Here is a 17210-nt window from a genome sequence, read left to right as displayed (position 1 = left end):
AGAAATAAGACGGCATCTTCTCTCATTTTCCCGTGTGTGTTTCCTCAATAACACTCCTGACACTGTGCTCGTCTATGGACCTCTTGGTATGCCAGGGCTTGATCCAAAATGGAAGCTCCTCCTGTGTCTTTCCACTGTCTGCGTCAGTCCACAGACTATTATTTTTATGTACCACAGACTATTGTTTTTATGTACAATGAAGGGCTACGTCCTAGTGCTCACCTCAGTAAGCAGCTCTACAGAGGGCAACATGGACTCGTGGTCAAGGACACGGGCTCTGGAGCCGGGCACTCTGCCACTTGCTGGCTGTGCAACTCTGAAAAAGTTACTTTACCTCTCTGGGCCTCAGGTTCCCCATTTGGAAAATAAACACAGTAACAGTAGCCACCTCAAAGAGCTGTTATAAAGATTAAATGAAATCTAGGTGAAGCCCTGATAAGGCCTGGTCAAACAGTAAGCGGTCAACAAATAAAAGTAACCAAAATTGGATAGTTATAGGTAAAATTAACCTATTATAGTGTTTATTGATATTTCTAACTCCATATTGTTCTTGGGAAGGCTATAAAGCCCCAACTTCCCATGTACAATTTCCTGAAAGACCCTGTTGTATCACTGCTGTTGTACTGTGTTGCTTATGGTTTTGGGTTGTTTCTATTCTCGTATTAACTAAAATGTTTATGAAATTACCCCTGCATTTTATGACTATTTTACTTATGACTTCTGACAGTTATTATTTTATTCCTCTTAATCTTTTTATATCACTGAGTTGTTTTTCCTCTAGAAAGGGGGATGGGGAAGAGATGGGCCTCGAGGGTACTCTGCCCTATCTAAGTGGGCAAAGGTTACAAAAACAGTTCAAGAATTACTATTCTAGAAAGGAAGGAAGGAAACTACCAACGCTTTAAGTGCCACACACAAATCAGGTTTAGGAAGTCTGCCACGCTTTCAGCCCCCTAATCTCCCTCCAGATCTTAAGGGATCCCCTTTTTTACTAAAGCCTCTACCACTTGGGTTGGCACAGAGAAAGGACTCAAAAAATATTTGTTGAATGAACAGATGAAAGATGGTCAATGTCTTATTTATCATAGGGAACATCTGGAAACAACCTAAATGTCCAACAGGTAAATGGGTTAAATAGTTCAAGGCATATATACAAGATAGAAATTATGTAGCCACTACAAATAACATTTATGTAAAATTTCCAGTAATACTGGAAAAAGTCGTAAGAGATGGTGTTAAATGAGATAAAGTAGAAGACAAAACACCCGGAAGGACATATAACAGAAATGCAGTAACTGAGGGGTACAACGCGTGATTCTAGAATACATCACTTTCATAATAAGAGCTTGCTTTTTAAAATGAAAGAAAAATAAACTTAATTACTTAAACTGAGAACTGGAAGGCACTTAAAAAATACATGTGGTTTCTTTACAGGTCCCTAAATTCTTTTCAACATTAAAAACATGCCAGTTGCTGGACACATAACAACACACAGAGGACCAGTGTGTTTGCCAACAGGTTATGCAGGGGAGAAGATGAACAGTCTTTTACAGATAAGAAGATGGAGGGAGACATTTTAATTCCCATGTTAACATCCACATCAAAAGTACAGCCTTGCTTTTCCAGAAGCAAATCCTTTCCTTGTTCTTAATTTAAAAAGTCAACAGAAGTCCTCCCGTTTAGTTTAAATCCAGCTTATTTTGAATGCACAACCTCGACACCGAACTTACTGCAGATGCTTTAAGCAAGACTCAGCAGCAAGGAAAATGTCGACGCATCTGTACGAAAACCCAGCATTTGTTTAGAGGGAACACAAAAGGACGGCTGCGCCCCGCAGAGAGAGACTGTACCTTGTGTGGCAGTGACGTTAGAAGACGGGGTTGGTGTGATTATCCCAAAATTAAAGCCAGTCCTAGGGAGCGCAAGAAGAGAAGTTAAACACCTGGGGCACAATACGGCCCTTTCAATGTCACATTTTACGACTTACACGATCGATCTGCTCGTAGGAACTTACAACTGAGAAGATAAATGACAGCAGGGTGAAAGCATGGATCTCAGAGGTAGTAAAGGGCTCAGAGGGACGGCCGGGCTTTCCACGGCAGAGTCTGGGTGAGGCCCTGTGCCAAGGCCAGCTAAGGAGCAGTCGTGGAAATGCAATGGGAATGTGCACGCGGGCACGGTGGCGAGGGCAGACGGCGTGTCTCATGATGGAGGCAAGGGAGCCGGGCCAGGGAGAAGCCCTCATCACCCACCCCAAGATCAGAGAGCTCGTCAGGAGCATGCCACACTGCCAGGGAGCAGGGAGGAAAGCCTGAAACAGAGGCCACCATCCCTGCTGTCTGGACAGAACTCTTAGTTCTTGGCTGGGAAAATTTGGTTCAAACCATTTCCGGACTCTTTTATCAACCCCTCTCTCCTATTGTAGATTTTCTTTAAACTGTGAGTTAAGACACCACAGCCAAAGGAGAAAATTCAGCGCGTGCGGGAACCAGAAGAGACTATTCACTGTGATAAAAGTTCAAATAGCAAATTTGAAACCACAGTTTTAAAACATAAAGGGCCAAGCATATCAAATATAGTATTGTAAGGATTTAGGTTTTTCTTACCCATCACTGCCTTCCTTGAATGGACAAAGACCATCTAAGAGGATGTGTTAAACATTTTATCATATTTTTAAAAAAATCCTTTCTGGGGCGCCTGGGTGGCTCAGTCGGTTAAGCGACTGCCTTCGGCTCAGGTCATGATCCCAGGGTCCTGGGATCGAGTCCCACATCGGGCTCCCTGCTCTGCGGGGAGCCTGCTTCTCCCTCTCCCACTCCCCCTGCTTGTGTTCCCTCTCTCGCTGTGTCTCTCTGTCAAATAAATAATAAAAATAAAATCTTTAAAAAAAAAAAAAAAAAAAAAAAATCCTTTCTTTGTCTCAAGCTTGGTGAAGAAATTTTCTCTAAGAGAGGTAAGCCATTGACCTAGTGACCCAAACTTTTTCATCTTATCTTAAAAATGGGAAGAAGAATATCCATTTACAGAAGTGAAGATTATTAGCCTTTGTGAAGGTAGCAATAACTCCTGGCACTGACCTACTCTTTAAGATTGGCTCCAAACTATCTTTGAGAAGTATAAAACACAATGATTTACAGTAAAGAAAAAATATTTAACTTCCCCCCCCTCAAATTCTATTCTAACCCCCTCTTTGCTCTTAACGTGTTAGGTTGAACGACTCTTAGGAAACACATTCGCATCAGGGGAGAGACTGTGGTTAATGTGATTCCAGTCACAAAAGCATGAAATGGAAGAGCTCCAGAAGCTTTCCTAATGGAACTGAACATGCAACCCTTCAACGGCAAAAAAAATCTTTGGATAGGTTTTTATCTCTACTCCACAGAGCCTAGCTCCCTGCTGAAGGCCCCTCCCCCAGGGCTCCACACGAGTGTCTCCAGCACAGAGCAGAGGTACTGTCCCTCTGAGGTTAATCAAGGCTCCCGTGGAAAGAAGTTAGAAGACTCTTTCATTTTTAAAAATGACTCAACTTCACAAGTACAGCCATCATTACTTTTAGAAAAATGAAACAGGAACACTTCCCCATATCTATGTAAGACCCAGATTTCCCAATGGCTACTGTTTTTCGTCACCTTCTCTCAGTTTAATGTAGTGACCTCTCAAACAGTAAAGCCAATCCAAACATTACACCTAGCCCCCAAATGGTGTGAGAATGCAAATATGTCAGGGTGATAAGCTAGAAGACCAAGCACAGAATCTGACACAGACCTTCTACCTAAAGAAAAGGAGGCTTATCCTAAAAAACAAAACAAAGAAATATAGTAACACACGTATAAACTTGAACTGAAAAGGGGAAATACAGCTGGCCCTTGAACAATGTGGGGGTAGAGGCACCCACCCCCATGCAGTGGAAAATCTGTGTATAACTTATGACTCCCCAAAACTTAACTACTAATAGCCTTTTGTTGACAGGAAGCCTTATTGAGAACATCAACAGGTGATGAACACATATTATATGCATTATATCCTGTACCTTACAATACAGTAAGCCAGAGAAAAAAATATTAAGAAAATCAAAAGAGAAAAGATATCTACGATACCGTACTGCATTTATTGGCAAAAAAAACCTGCATACAAGTGGGCCTGTGCCATTCAAACCCATGTTGCTCAAGGGTCAGCTGTAGATTTACATTAGAACAATAAGCTGCTGCTACTATCATCAGATGCATTATTGAAGTGATAACAACTCCGGGTTCATATACAGTTAGTAAGCAGATAAATATACCTCTGACTGTAAGACTGGGGGAAGCTATCTATAAGGTTGCTGGCGATCTGCCATGAAATTTAAGTTCATTACTGACCCTGCCGGAGAAAATGAGAAAGACTTGCTGAGCTGCCCAGCAGCAGGCGGGGGAGAAGTCACAGCTGTTTCTATCTTGGCTGCCCCTGGCCCTGAAATCGTGGGAAAGAAAATAAGAACATTACAAAAAGCTGTTAGAAACACCGTTCCAGTTTGTGATTCCGCACAGCCCCAGCCACGCGATGCCACATAAAGGAGCAGAGCCCCAGCCTGCGGGCCCCACCGTGCTCTCCCGACGGGCCAGGTCAGGGGCCAGGGGAGCGGGTGCATTCCAAACTCGTGTGCAAGGCCTCTGAACTTGCTCATTGGCTCTGTCAGTGTTAATTCCAAACCAACACATGCCCCACCCTCCTTTCCACAAAAGCTATCAAAATGATTCCAGTGCAGTTTAAATTGACTTTGAAAGTAGTTTTATAATTTTATAAGACATAATTTACAATGAAGTTTTGTAATTATGGAAAAGTAATATATACTGAAGAAAAAAAAAATCCAAAGAGAAATAGGTTAATATGTGAAACATCTCTTCAGTAGTGACTTCATGGCCATTTGCTTTCTCCCTACATTACTATATTTCTCATAGAGAATAGTTTTATATTTAACAAATAGCTTTCTTTTTCATTACCGAAGTATTACATGATTGCTGTAATGCAGAGAAGCGCAGAATGCTAAAAGTGTAATCCAACCTCTTCCCCACGTTCAATTTCACTGTAAGTACTCATGAACAGTTCGGGGTATTACCTTCAATCTCCCGCCTATTGCTCTACTTTAAAAAAGGGAGGGAGAAGAAACACTTTATCTAAAAAGCCCAAACTGGGGCACCTGGGTGGCTCAGTCCGTTAAGCGTCTGACTCTTGATCTCAGTCAGCTCAGGTCTTGATATTGGGCTCCTGAGTTCAAGCCCCAGGTTGGGCCCCACGCCCAGCATGGCACCTACTTTAAAAAAAAAAAAAAAAAAGCCCAAACCAAATCAAACGTAAGAAAAAGTACATTCTCTTCAAATGAGTCCAAGGTAGATATTAGTAAAATTATTTTAAAAACTACTATAATGTAATGTGCTGTGTATTAAGGATATTCAATGCAACCTTGCTTATAATCTTGAAAAAGCAGAAACAATCTAAACTGTCAGCATAGTACTGGTAGAACTTAACAGGGTGCAAGTCTTAGGCTACAGCTGATACAAGTGAGGTGGAGCTGTGTCAGATCTGGAAAGATGAACAGAATATTTATTGCAATAGGGGGAGGGTTAACATATACAGGATATGTCCATTTTTGTTTGAAAAACAACAATGAAGTAACCTTCAAGATATACAAATTAAATCATTAAGGGTTGTTATTTCTGGAATACGAATTTAATGGGCAGCTTTCACTTTCTACATTATATATCTCTTCAATGTAAATTTTTTTGAGCATCTATAATAGTTTTATAATCAGAAAAAACAATGAAGGTATTTCCATTCTTAACTATAGAGGTTTCAGAAAAAAATTTTTAAAGAAACTTTTTGTAAACTTTTAAATAGTATTTTTCAGGGAAATTTTTCTGCCTCCAAAAGTCCTTTTCCTTTGATTATCCAGCAAGTGAAAAGAGAAGTAAATGTCCAGCAATGAAAGACAGTATTTCACAATCACTGCTACGTGATAAATCTTAGAAATGTCTGGGCAAGTCACGCTAACTGTGTAAGATGTATGTGAAGCAAAGTTTCTTAGATTTCCTTGGTTCTTAAGTTCAGGAGTGACAAAAAGCCCTTCAAAGCAGTCCTTGAAAGAAGTTGGGATACAGGGTCTTTCAAAAACTTTCTAAAACATGAGCCAGAAATGGAAACAAACTTCTTAATTTGATACCTAAATGATTCAGAAGTCTTTGGCAACCCTGCTAAATTTTTCCTTCAGTAAACTTTAGATCCCAGTCCAGAAGTGCTCCATACCTCCTTGTCAAGGAGAGCGTCCACGGCGACAATGGTGGCTCTGCACTAAGCCATATTCTAGAATACACCTGTAGCGTATACGCTAATGGTTTGCTTGAGTGCAATGATAAACCCAGTATCTAGTCAGACAGCTTTTGAGTACAGAGAAAGTTAGAATGACGGTATGGCTGAGCAGAGATGATGGGAAGTGGGCTGCTGATGTGGGGGGTTCAGTCTCCAACAGAATCTGCCTGGAGACCCACTTGAGAGCATGAATGAAAACAAAGCTGGAGTCCCAAGTGTGGTGAAAACTCAGAGCTGTGGGCGGCACAAGACCCCCAAAGCAGAAAGTAACACATGCCAAATTAAGGGTTATAAAAAAGGTGCCCACAGAAGGAGATGCTGAGGATCAACATCAGGTTATACATAACCTTGTGCTTCAAGGTGGTTTGGGCAACGTGGACCTCTTGGTCAAAGCACCAATGGTGACTACAAAAACTACAAATTTTAGTTAAGAATAACTAAGCTTGAGTGGGTACTGGGAAGTACGTGAGGTCGTAAAATCTGATAGTGACATGACATCTACTCTGACATCTTATATTACAACACATCTGTTTTACCTTCTGCATTTTACCAGCTTTGAATTATCACTGTGAACCAAGAGGATTTTTCATCCCTTTTAGTAGAAGAATACAGTTCATGTTCCATTCCCCTCCCCTCTTGATGTTCCAGCAAGGCTAGTGAAGACAACACTATTGCTCCTTTTCAGGAAAAGCATTTCCAGGAAGATTTTTCTCCTACTGTGCTCAAATTTCAGAAGTCTGCAGAGCTGATGAAGGGCTCACTGATTTCCTGGAGATTCTTCATTGACTGAGGCCTTCCAAAGATCTCTTTATTTGATTTCCTATGTCAACTGCCTCTGTGATCTAGAACGCTGAACTGCTATGGGGGGTTTCTTTCACCTCTAGTTTCACTAAAGCAAAAATGCAAACTGACCTGAAGCTTTATCACCAGATGACAACTGACCAGACACTGGCGTGGGCCCCGGAGACTTTAGGGAATTTATTAGAGATCCCTGTAACAGAACACAAGCAGAACATTTATGTGAAACCACTAACCATCCTTTAGAAAAAAGAAACATGTAAAAGGAGAACATCATTTAAAAGTAAGCAAGCATAAATACTTTTATTTAGCTTAATTTTAAAAATCCTTACAATTTTAGTATTTTTATTTATTTTTTTTAAAGATTTTATTTATTTATTTGACAGAGAGACACAGCTAGAGAGGGAACACAAGTAGGGGGAGTGGGAGAGGGAGAAGCAGGCTCCCAGCTGAGCAGGGAGCCCAATGCGGGGCTCGATCCCAGGACCCTGGGATCACGACCTGAGCCGAAGGCAGACACTTAAGGACTGAGCCACCCAGGCGCCCCTAAGTGAGTATTTTTAAATGCCTGCTGTGTGTAAGAGTGTATTGGAGGATGGAAATGGGAATATCCTGCAAGCTCCAAGAATGCAGTCTTGCCTATGTGGCTATTTTCCCAGTGCCCAGCACAGTGCCTGGCACACAAGAAGCACTGGATTATCAGGTAGGTGAGTAAGTGAATGGATGAAATGGGTGCTGGCTCACAATAAATTTATAATAAAATAAAAAGCAAAACTGTTTACCTTCTCCATCTCTGGGCAATGTTCCTTTACTCATTTGTTATGACTTAGGCCTACCCAGGTGTCCTCCAAGGCCAAAATGGAACCCTCCAGAATCATGACCAGATGCTAAATGCTTAAATGCCATTTTAAGTCACGGCAAACTAAGGCTCAGAGCCATGTTGAGAACTCAAAATAGGCAAATTCTGATGTTCAATCTCAAACACAATCTGAAATGACTCATCTCAGAGACATGGAGAGTAGAAGAGAAACCAGGTCTTCTTAGGGAAGATTTCAGAGATAGCTTAATCTACCTTTCAGCCATCTCTGATTATTCTTTTCTGGATTGTTTAACTGTTTACAATGTACCCTATATTTGTAAGAAAAAATGTTTATCAGGCAAAAGCCTAAATGTAGACATAACGAACATTACTGAATATGCAATCTCTGAACAACAGACACTGTAGGAGGAAGCCAGAGAAGCTGATCCCCAGGCACTGATCCTGAAAGGTGGCAGTGTAAAAACCACAGACGGGAAGAAGGTACGAGAGCTGGACTCCAGCTCTGGCTCCAGCATTTACTGATCACGTGAGCCTGCATCAGTCACTTGCACCTCAGCTTTTCTTCATCAGTGAAACACATTTGAATACATGCCCCGTTCTACTGCACATGGTTGTCGTATGGGTTAACGAAGATCATGTTAAGTGAAGGTAAATTAGAAACCCAAATAACCCTTACAATGATAAGGTATTAGAATTCTGACCCAAGATGACTAGGTGCAGAATGTCAAATGGCACAAGAAGACAACATCAGGTCCCGACTGACCTACTGTGTCAAGACCGGCATAAATTATAGGGAAAGGATCACAGTTCTTTGTCGGACTTATAGTTTGTTTAAACAAAGTCAGGACTTAAAACAGTACTGTCTTCAGTTTCAAAGACAGACACTGCAAGGCTGTTCAAAAAAGCAAAAATCAGTAAGTCACCTGCTTAGCCTGGTTAGCAGCTGCTGGGGTCACTGCAGGGTGAGGTGTCTTGGCTGCAGAGTATGGCACCGAAGAACTGGAAAAAAAAAAAAGCATATGCTCAAGAAAAAGACATGTGGGTGGAGATCGCATTCATCTTTGAGCCTACCTTCTATCCAATAAATGATACCAATTTTGAGTAGGATATGCCAGGGACCCTAACCAAAGTCATGTGACACTTTTCTGAAGAATAAATTCTTTAAATGAAATTTGAGTCTTCAGCATAAAAGTCAAAGCAGTGAGCTTAAAACTTTTTTTTCTTCCTGAAATCCTAAGAAAAAATGTTAAAACTATTCAGAAGTAGAGCTTTTTCTTATCTGGAGAGTCAGCCTTCTTTATCCTCTCCCTGCCCCCCATCCTAGTTCTAGACTCTGTGGGGCATGCCTGATTCTCTTCTCCAAGCCTGAGAAAACGTTCGACAGGATCCATGGGATGTATGGGAGCTGCTGCGATAAACAGCTCCAAGGTGTTGCTCAAGGAGGAGATTGCAACCGCCCCCTCGAGCCCAGTGCCCCCCAGGCCAGCACACAAGATAATCCAATGCACCGCCTGACCACAGAGCCTGCACCTTCGCTGCCGTCTGAGAAGTCTATCCACTATTTGTAGAAATGAGATCTTTACCCTGAACGCAGTATGCAGTGAATTGTTTAGTAATTATTTAGTGTTCAAGTATGAGGGAACAGACCCACTTGCTTAATGCAATCATGGATAAAAGCTCTATTCTCGGTTCCTGGGAGCAATTTATGTATCTGTCCTCAGTCCAAAGCTACTTTGACTGTTAAGTATAGCAGTAGTAGCTGTAGGATCCAGTTTTATTTTTCAGAATTCCCCCTAGAGTAGGGAGGATTGCCATTTTTCCAACAAAAAATTAACTTGGAAGAGGAAAGACAAAAATAAGTCCATGCCTCATAGAAGAAAATTATCAAACGATGTAACGATCTTACAAGCTCCTCACGATTCTCTGCTGGATTAACACAGGAGCCTTCCCAAACATTATGAGATGGAGAGACAAGAAAAAATGGGTTGTTTTCAATGAAACAACCCCCCTTTGCTTTTCCAGGAAGACAGAAGAAGCTATAAACGTGTTCTCTGAAGAAACACATCTCTGCTCCCCTGAGATGTTCCACCACAGAGAGAAGGAATGTGGGAGTGGGGTTGCTGGGGCTGAGAAAGCCCCGGGCAGACACGGCAGACCTGGGTAAAGATGTGGTTTGAGCTCATAAAAATCACAAGGGAGGGGCGCCTGGGTGGTTCAGTCGTTAAGTGTCTGCCTTTGGCTCAGGTCATGAACCCAGGGGCTTGGGATCGAGCCCCGCATTGGGCTCCCTGCTCCACGGGAAGCCTGCTTCTCCCTCTCCCACTCCCCCTGCTTGTGTTCCCTCTCTCGCTGTGTCTCTCTCTCTGTCAAATAAATAAATAAAATCTTTAAAAAAAAAAAATCACAAGGGAAATGAAAATCTTTCATGCTTTCCCAAAGACGAACAAAAAAGAAATTATAAGTAAAAATAAAAGCAGCAATTTATCCAACCTTCGAATATTTTTTATACCCAAAACTTAGTCATGGCGTGATGGTAAATTAAACCATGCACAAAATAGGCTGAGTACAATTATTGTTCTTGTTGCTTGTGATAACGCTACAAAATCTGTTGGGTGTCCTAAATCCCCAAACACACAACATTAGGAATTCCCAGCACCTCCACACGGGGCCACGTGACAGCCGTGCAGGGAAATGCTGCTCAGCGCAGCTGCTGACAAACCAATCGACTAGTTGGGATCGGCCGTGATCCCAGAGAGCCGCAGACGAGAAGGCATGACTGAATTCTACTTTATAGCAGTACAGGCCTGAAAGGGATGATCAGAACTTCATTTGATGTGCTCTGTCCCACACCTGGAAACACAAGTCAGAGGACTGCGAGCAGACACGGGCAGGGCACCAGAACTCCAGAGAGACACCGACTGCAGGCGTCCGCAGATGACATTACATTACTGGCGACACTTGAGTGCTGCTTTAGAAATGAGTAATGGGGTTGCACAGGTCACAGAGAGTGGTCCAATTTGGTTCCTGGAGAAAAAGACTTTCCACGGAAGCTAAGTCCTCTGGCTCCCATTCCCCAGACCACTCTGATAAAAATTAAGCAACAATGTAGGTGAAAATACCAAATATCATCAACACAGGAAATGTAACCACAGACCCCTGTCAAAGGCTGCCTTGAATACAGAAGAATCACTCTGCTCTCTGTTGTTTTGTTGTTTGCCACACCCTTTCAGCGCCACCTGCCCACAGAAGCGGGCTGATGTGCCCATGTTGTTAGGGTGTGAGCTCTACACACGATTACAAAACTGAACTGTTAAGACCATGAAGCATTAAAATGTCACGTAGGCCCTTTCTTAGCGGTCCTTTAGATGTTAATGAACTTTAACAAGGTAGATGTACTGTTGTTGTGAAAGGGGCCAACTACTCATTCTTTTATCTATTTCAACATTTTTTTAAGTAAGCTCTATGCCCAACATGGGGCTCAAACTCATGACCCCAAGATCAAGAGTCGCATGCTCTACCGACCGAGCCAGCCAGATGCCTCTATTTCAACATTTTAAAGGGCTTAAAAAACAAGAAACCTGAGGGGCGCCTGGGTGGCTCAGTCAGTTGAGTGTCTGCCTTAGGCTCGGGTCATGATCCCGGTGTCCTGGGATCGAGCCCCTCCTCGGGCTCTCTGCTCAGCGGGGAGCCTGCTTCTCCCTCTCCCACTCCCCCTGCTTGTGTTCCCTCTCTCTCTCAAATAAATAAATAAAATCTTAAAAAAAACAACAACCAAGAAACCTGGTTATGCTTTATTTTGGTAATTCTGAATCATTATCATGAGTATCCTGTTACATATCCATCGATGACATAGCATATCTAAACTGTGAAAGCTACTCAAATGTTAACTAATGAACTAGGAATTTTTTGGTAATACTTTAAAGAAAGGTAAGACAAGTGAGGAGAAAGCACAACATCTCAAGAGCAACCGGAGAAACAGACAAAACAAAGATCAGGAGAGAAAAGGAAAGCAGATGATAGAACATGCGGAAAACAAAAGCTATCAGTCCATTTTCTCACCTACCAGATGGACAGTCACCCTGAAGTCTGATAACAAATGTGACACTCTGGGCAAAGATACAGGCAAGCTTGTCATCATACACTGCTTGTGGGAAGATAAATGATACAACCTCTACAGGGGTAAATGTGGCAACAGCTGTCATAATTGTATCCACGTATGTCCACAAGTACACAGATGCCTCCGTGGCCTCAGAAGTCCAGCACTGGAGAGTTTAGCCTACAGATACAGACAGCTGCAAGCATGCAAAATGATCAGTGTGTCCATTTATCGTAGCATCGTTGGTAACAACGCGAGAGGAGTATCCCCAGTGTCAATCAGTGGAGGGGAAAAAAAAAAGCTATCAGTTCATTTTTAGGAGTTTCTTATGTCTGTCAGTGGAGATTATAACTGTCAACCATAGTTCCCTATTGGTAAATTTTATGTCCTTGAAGATTCAAAATATTTTCCAAAATACCATTAAAAGTCTTCTAACCCAAACTGCGGTTCTTGCATGAATGTCCAGATGCCAAATGACTTAAATAATGTAAGTTGTAACTGCTTTAGAGCCCTGAGAAAGGCCTATATTAAATATAAAAATGGGATTCTGTTAAGAATTCATAACTTGGAAAATGTTCACAATCATGTTTAAGCTGAAAGAGGAGGTTACAAAGCAGCATGTATTCAAACTTTACTTTAAAAAACTAAATTTTCAGAAAATAAAGATGAATAATATGTAAATAGTGACTGAACCTTTGTGGTGGGAATAAAGGTGATTTTAATTTTGTTCTTTTTAACTATCTGCTTTTTATAATGTCTACAATGAACATTTATAATTAGGAAACATAAGGATCAAAAAATTTTTTTAAGGTTATGGTTGTTACTAAAGTTAAAGTGGGGCAGCAACCTTAAGTCAGTGAAAGAAAAAACTGTCAACCTAGAATTCTTGGTGAAAATATTCAAAATACTTGAAGTATGGTCAACAAAACATTCAAAAACAAAAGTGAAATAAAGACTTTGGCAAACACATGAAAGCTGAAAGAATTCAGATCTACACCTGAAGAAATGTTAGAGGAAGTTCTTAAAGCAGAAGGGAAACCATAGAAGACAGAGACATGGGACTGAACAAAGAACTGAAGGACACTGGAAATGATAAAACCATCTGGGTAAACAAAAGAGGTTTTTCTTCTTCTTTAAATCTGTTTAAAAGATAATCAACTGTTTATAACAATGTATCATGGAACTGATAACACAGGTGGAAGTAAAATGTACAATGATGACAACAGCACAAAGGTGGGGAGGGCAGAAATAGAAAAACACTGCTGTAAGATTCTTACATGGCATTTTTAAAAAGATTTTATTTATTAGAGAGAGAGAGAGTGCACGCAAGCCCGCAGGAGCAATGGGGAGGGGCAGAAGGAAAGAGAGAAGCAAACTCCCCGCTGAGTGGGGAGTCACTTGGGAGACAAGACTGGGTAAGTTAAAGATGTACACTGTAAACCCTAATGCATCCACATAAATAACATACAGTGTTAACAGCTGATAAGCCAACAAGAAAGATAAAATAGAATCATAAAAAATACTCAACCCAAAAGGAGTTGCAGAAAAAGAGGAAAAATGGAACAAAGAACAGATGAGACAAGTAGAAACCAAACAGCAATATATAGATTAAAACCCAACATCATATAATCACATTAAATATAAATGGTTTAAGTACTCCAATTAAAAGTCACAGATTATCAGACTGGATAAAAAACAAAGACTCAACTATACGCTGTCTACAAGAAATCCATTTTGAATAGAAAGACACAAAATTGGTTCAAAATAAAAGGATGGGAAAAAGATACGCCATATTAGCACCAAACAAAGAAAGCTGGATTGACTACATTAATGTAAGAGAAAGTAGATTTCAGAGCAATTAACCCTAAAAGGGATAAAGAGGGTCATTTCAATAATGATAACTGGGTCATTTCATCAAAAGAATGTAACAATCCTAAATGTTTATGCAACCAATAAGAGTACTTCAACAGGACAAAAAAACTGACAGCACTGCTAGGTAAATAAGCAAATCCACAACTATAGTTGAAAATCTCAACACCACTTTCAGTAACTGACAGAACAAGTAGATAAAATCATTAATACAGAACACTTGAACAACACCATCAACCATCTTAACTTAATTGACATTTATAGAACACTCCAACCAACAAGAACAGAATATGTGTTCTTTTGAAGTGCACAGAGAACATTTACCAAAATGACTGATATTCTAGCTCAGAGGTTGGCAAACTACAGAACAACGACCAGCTGCCTATTTTTATAAAAAAAGTTTTATTGTTAACAGCCATGTCTATTCATTTACATAATGTCTATGACTGCATGCAGGCTACAATGGCCAAGATGAGTAGTTGAGACAGAGACCATATGTCCTGCAAGCTTGAAATATTTACTGTATGGCCCTTTAAGAAAAACCTTGCTGATCTCAGTTCTGAGTCATATAAGAAGTCTCAATAAATTGAAAGACTTCAGGTCATACAAAGCATGTTCTCTGATCACAATGGAATTAAGTTAAAAATAACAAAAAGATATCTAGAAAACATCCAATTATTTAGAAACTAAATTACACACTTTTAAATAACCCACAGGTATACATATTTTTTTAAAAAACCGCAAAAGATAAATTCAAAAGTATTCTGAAGTGAATGAAAATGAAAACATAACATATTCAAAATCTGTGGGATGTAGCCAAAGTGGTTCTAAGACAGAACTGTATAGTACCAAATGCCTGTATTTGCTCTTTTCCCCCGCTCACGTGCGCGTGTACTCTCTCTCTCAAATAAATAAATAAAATCTTAAAAAAAAAAAGTAGAATTGCTAGATCATATTGTTAATTCAGTGTTTAGCTTTTTAAGCTAAACATAGTTCAAACTGTTTTCCAAAGCTGCTACACCCTTTTACGTTCCCAGGGGCTAAATACATTCCCAGGGGCTGATAAAATATTAATCAGCCATAAAAGGACTGAAATTCTGACACATGCTACAACTTGAATGAATCTTAAAAACCCAAGTGAAATAAATAAGCCAGACACAAAAGGACCAATAGTGTATGATTCCATTTATATGAGGTACCTAGAATAGGCAAATTCTTAGAGACAGAAAATAGGATAGAGGTTACCAGGGGCTGGGGAGAGGGTGGAGTGGACAGTTATTTAATGGGTACAGGTTCAATCTGGGATAATGAAAAAGTTCTAGAAATAAATAGTGGCTTACACAACATGGTAAATGACTTAATGTCACTAAAATTGTACACTTAAAAATGGTTAAAATGGTAAATTTTGTTATGTATATATTCTACCACAACAGGGGAAAAAAAAAAAGAAAGAAAAAGCTTCCTAACTGTTCTATTTCTACCATTCCACACTCTAGTCCTTTAGAAATATTCTTAATATAAGAACCAGAAGCTTCCTGCTAAAACCGTAGGTCATCCCAACTATTCATGTTTATCAAAGCTCACAGAATTTTACACTAAAAAAAGGTGAATTTTACTGTATATAAATTATGTCTCAATTAAAAAAAATCTGCTAAGGTTAAAAAACAAAACAAATCAGATCAGGTTATACAACTGCCCAAAGCACTGAACGGTCTGCAGCTAGGTCCTGACCAAGGTTCACTAGATGTTATAGGACACAGGACTTCACTCCTGCCCCCACTCCCTGACCTTGGCTCCTGGTGCCCTCCCTCCTGTTTCAGCCACCAGCAGCCTCCTGGCCTTCCCAAACTTGCCAGACACGCTCCTGCTACAGGGCCGGTGGGGCTTTCTTCTTTAGGATACTCACAAGACCTGCTTGCTCTCTGGCCTTTTGATCTTTACTCAAATGTCAAGTGTCAAAAGCCACTGGAAGGCAGAATTTTACGTAAGACAGGAAGATCCAGCTTAATGGTGAAAGCAGTATGGTCTGGTGCTTCTGAGATACTTTCAGCACTAACCATGGAAGAGAAGCACCCTCTTCAAAATTATAGCCCACACCCAGATAACAGTCCTTAAATCCCTTCCCTACTTCAATTTCCTCCATCACAACTGTCACCATCTTAAACACTTCATATTTTACTTATTCATTTCATTTATTGTCTTTTGATGACTAGGGCAAGGTTGGTTGGTTTTTTGTCTGTTTTGTTAACTGCTTTATCCCCAGCACCTAGAAGAGTGTATTAAGTATTTAATTAAGGGGCGCCTGGGTGGCTCAGTCAGTTGGGCATCTGACTCTTGATTTCGGCTTGGGTCATGATCTTGGGGTCATGGGATCGAACCCTGCATCGGGCTCCACGCTTGGTGCAGAGTCTGCTTCTCTCTCTCCCTTTGCCCCTCTCCCTGCTCACATGCTCTCTCTAAAATACATAATTTTTTAAAAAGTATTTAATTAAGCATTTGTTGAAAGGATAAATAAATGAACACCAAAATTCCTGAAAGAAATGATGTCTCTGGGCACCTGGGTGGCTCAATCAGTTAAGCATCTGCCTTCAGCTCAGGTCGTGATCCTAGAGCCCCAGGATCAAGTCCCACATTGGGTTCTCTGCTCAGCAGGGAGTTTGCTTCTTCCTCTGACTCTCCCCCCTCTCATGCTTTCTCTCTCTCACTCTCTCTCAAATAAATAAAATCTTAAAAAAAAAAAAAGAAAGAAAGAAAGGAAAAAAAAAGAAATGATGTGTCTGGTGTGTTTTGGTAAAAAAGCAAAGAAACCAGCAACCCCACCTCGTTTGGCCCCCCTCTTCATACTCCACCTCCTGCCAGGTCTCTATACTGGCCTTCTTCCAACTCTGCCTCAAATGTGCTCTGCTCTGTCCCAGGTTTGGGCTTCCAGATATTCTGCATCCTCTGTCCAGAACACTCTTCTCTCCATGGGCAACTTCTGGTCACTTTCAGCTAAAGTATCTTTCCCTTACCAACCTCCTCGTCAAACCAGATTCAAGGAGACTGCTCATTATATGCTTGCACTTCTTCATCAGACTTAACTATACTGCAATCAAATAACTCCTTGTGTAATTGCCAGTGGCTCTTAGTGGCTGTCTTGCTAAAATGTAAGTGCCGTGAAAGCGGGGCCTTGGTAAGTCTCATTCGCGACTGCATCCCTAATACCCAGGGCAGTATCATACTCCTAGCAGATGCCCTGTAAGAATCTGCGGAATCCCGAGTGACTGAGTAGCCACGGGTTTGCGT

General features: G+C 40.8%; 1 protein-coding gene across 4 annotated transcripts in view; it reads right to left on the bottom strand.

Annotated features, from left to right (window-relative positions):
* The window catches only part of NUP214 (nucleoporin 214), a 99724-nt gene that overhangs the window by 33183 nt on the left and 49331 nt on the right, over positions 1-17210 (bottom strand). For all 4 annotated transcript variants that reach the window (XM_032418194.1, XM_032418191.1, XM_032418193.1 and 1 more), the window contains 4 exons: positions 8884-8959; positions 7255-7333; positions 4359-4449; positions 1851-1912 (listed from right to left, as the gene is read on the bottom strand). In XM_032418194.1, the coding sequence (XP_032274085.1) occupies positions 1851-1912; positions 4359-4449; positions 7255-7333; positions 8884-8959 (308 nt within the window). The remainder of the gene's footprint in view (positions 1-1850; positions 1913-4358; positions 4450-7254; positions 7334-8883; positions 8960-17210) is intronic.

The sequence above is a fragment of the Phoca vitulina genome, unplaced genomic scaffold, assembly GCF_004348235.1.
Source record: "Phoca vitulina isolate PV1807 unplaced genomic scaffold, GSC_HSeal_1.0 scaffold21, whole genome shotgun sequence".
In the NCBI taxonomy this organism is placed as follows: domain Eukaryota; kingdom Metazoa; phylum Chordata; class Mammalia; order Carnivora; family Phocidae; genus Phoca; species Phoca vitulina.
The sequence above is the reverse complement of the archived record's forward strand: the minus strand, read 5'-3'. Positions and strand labels throughout refer to the sequence as shown.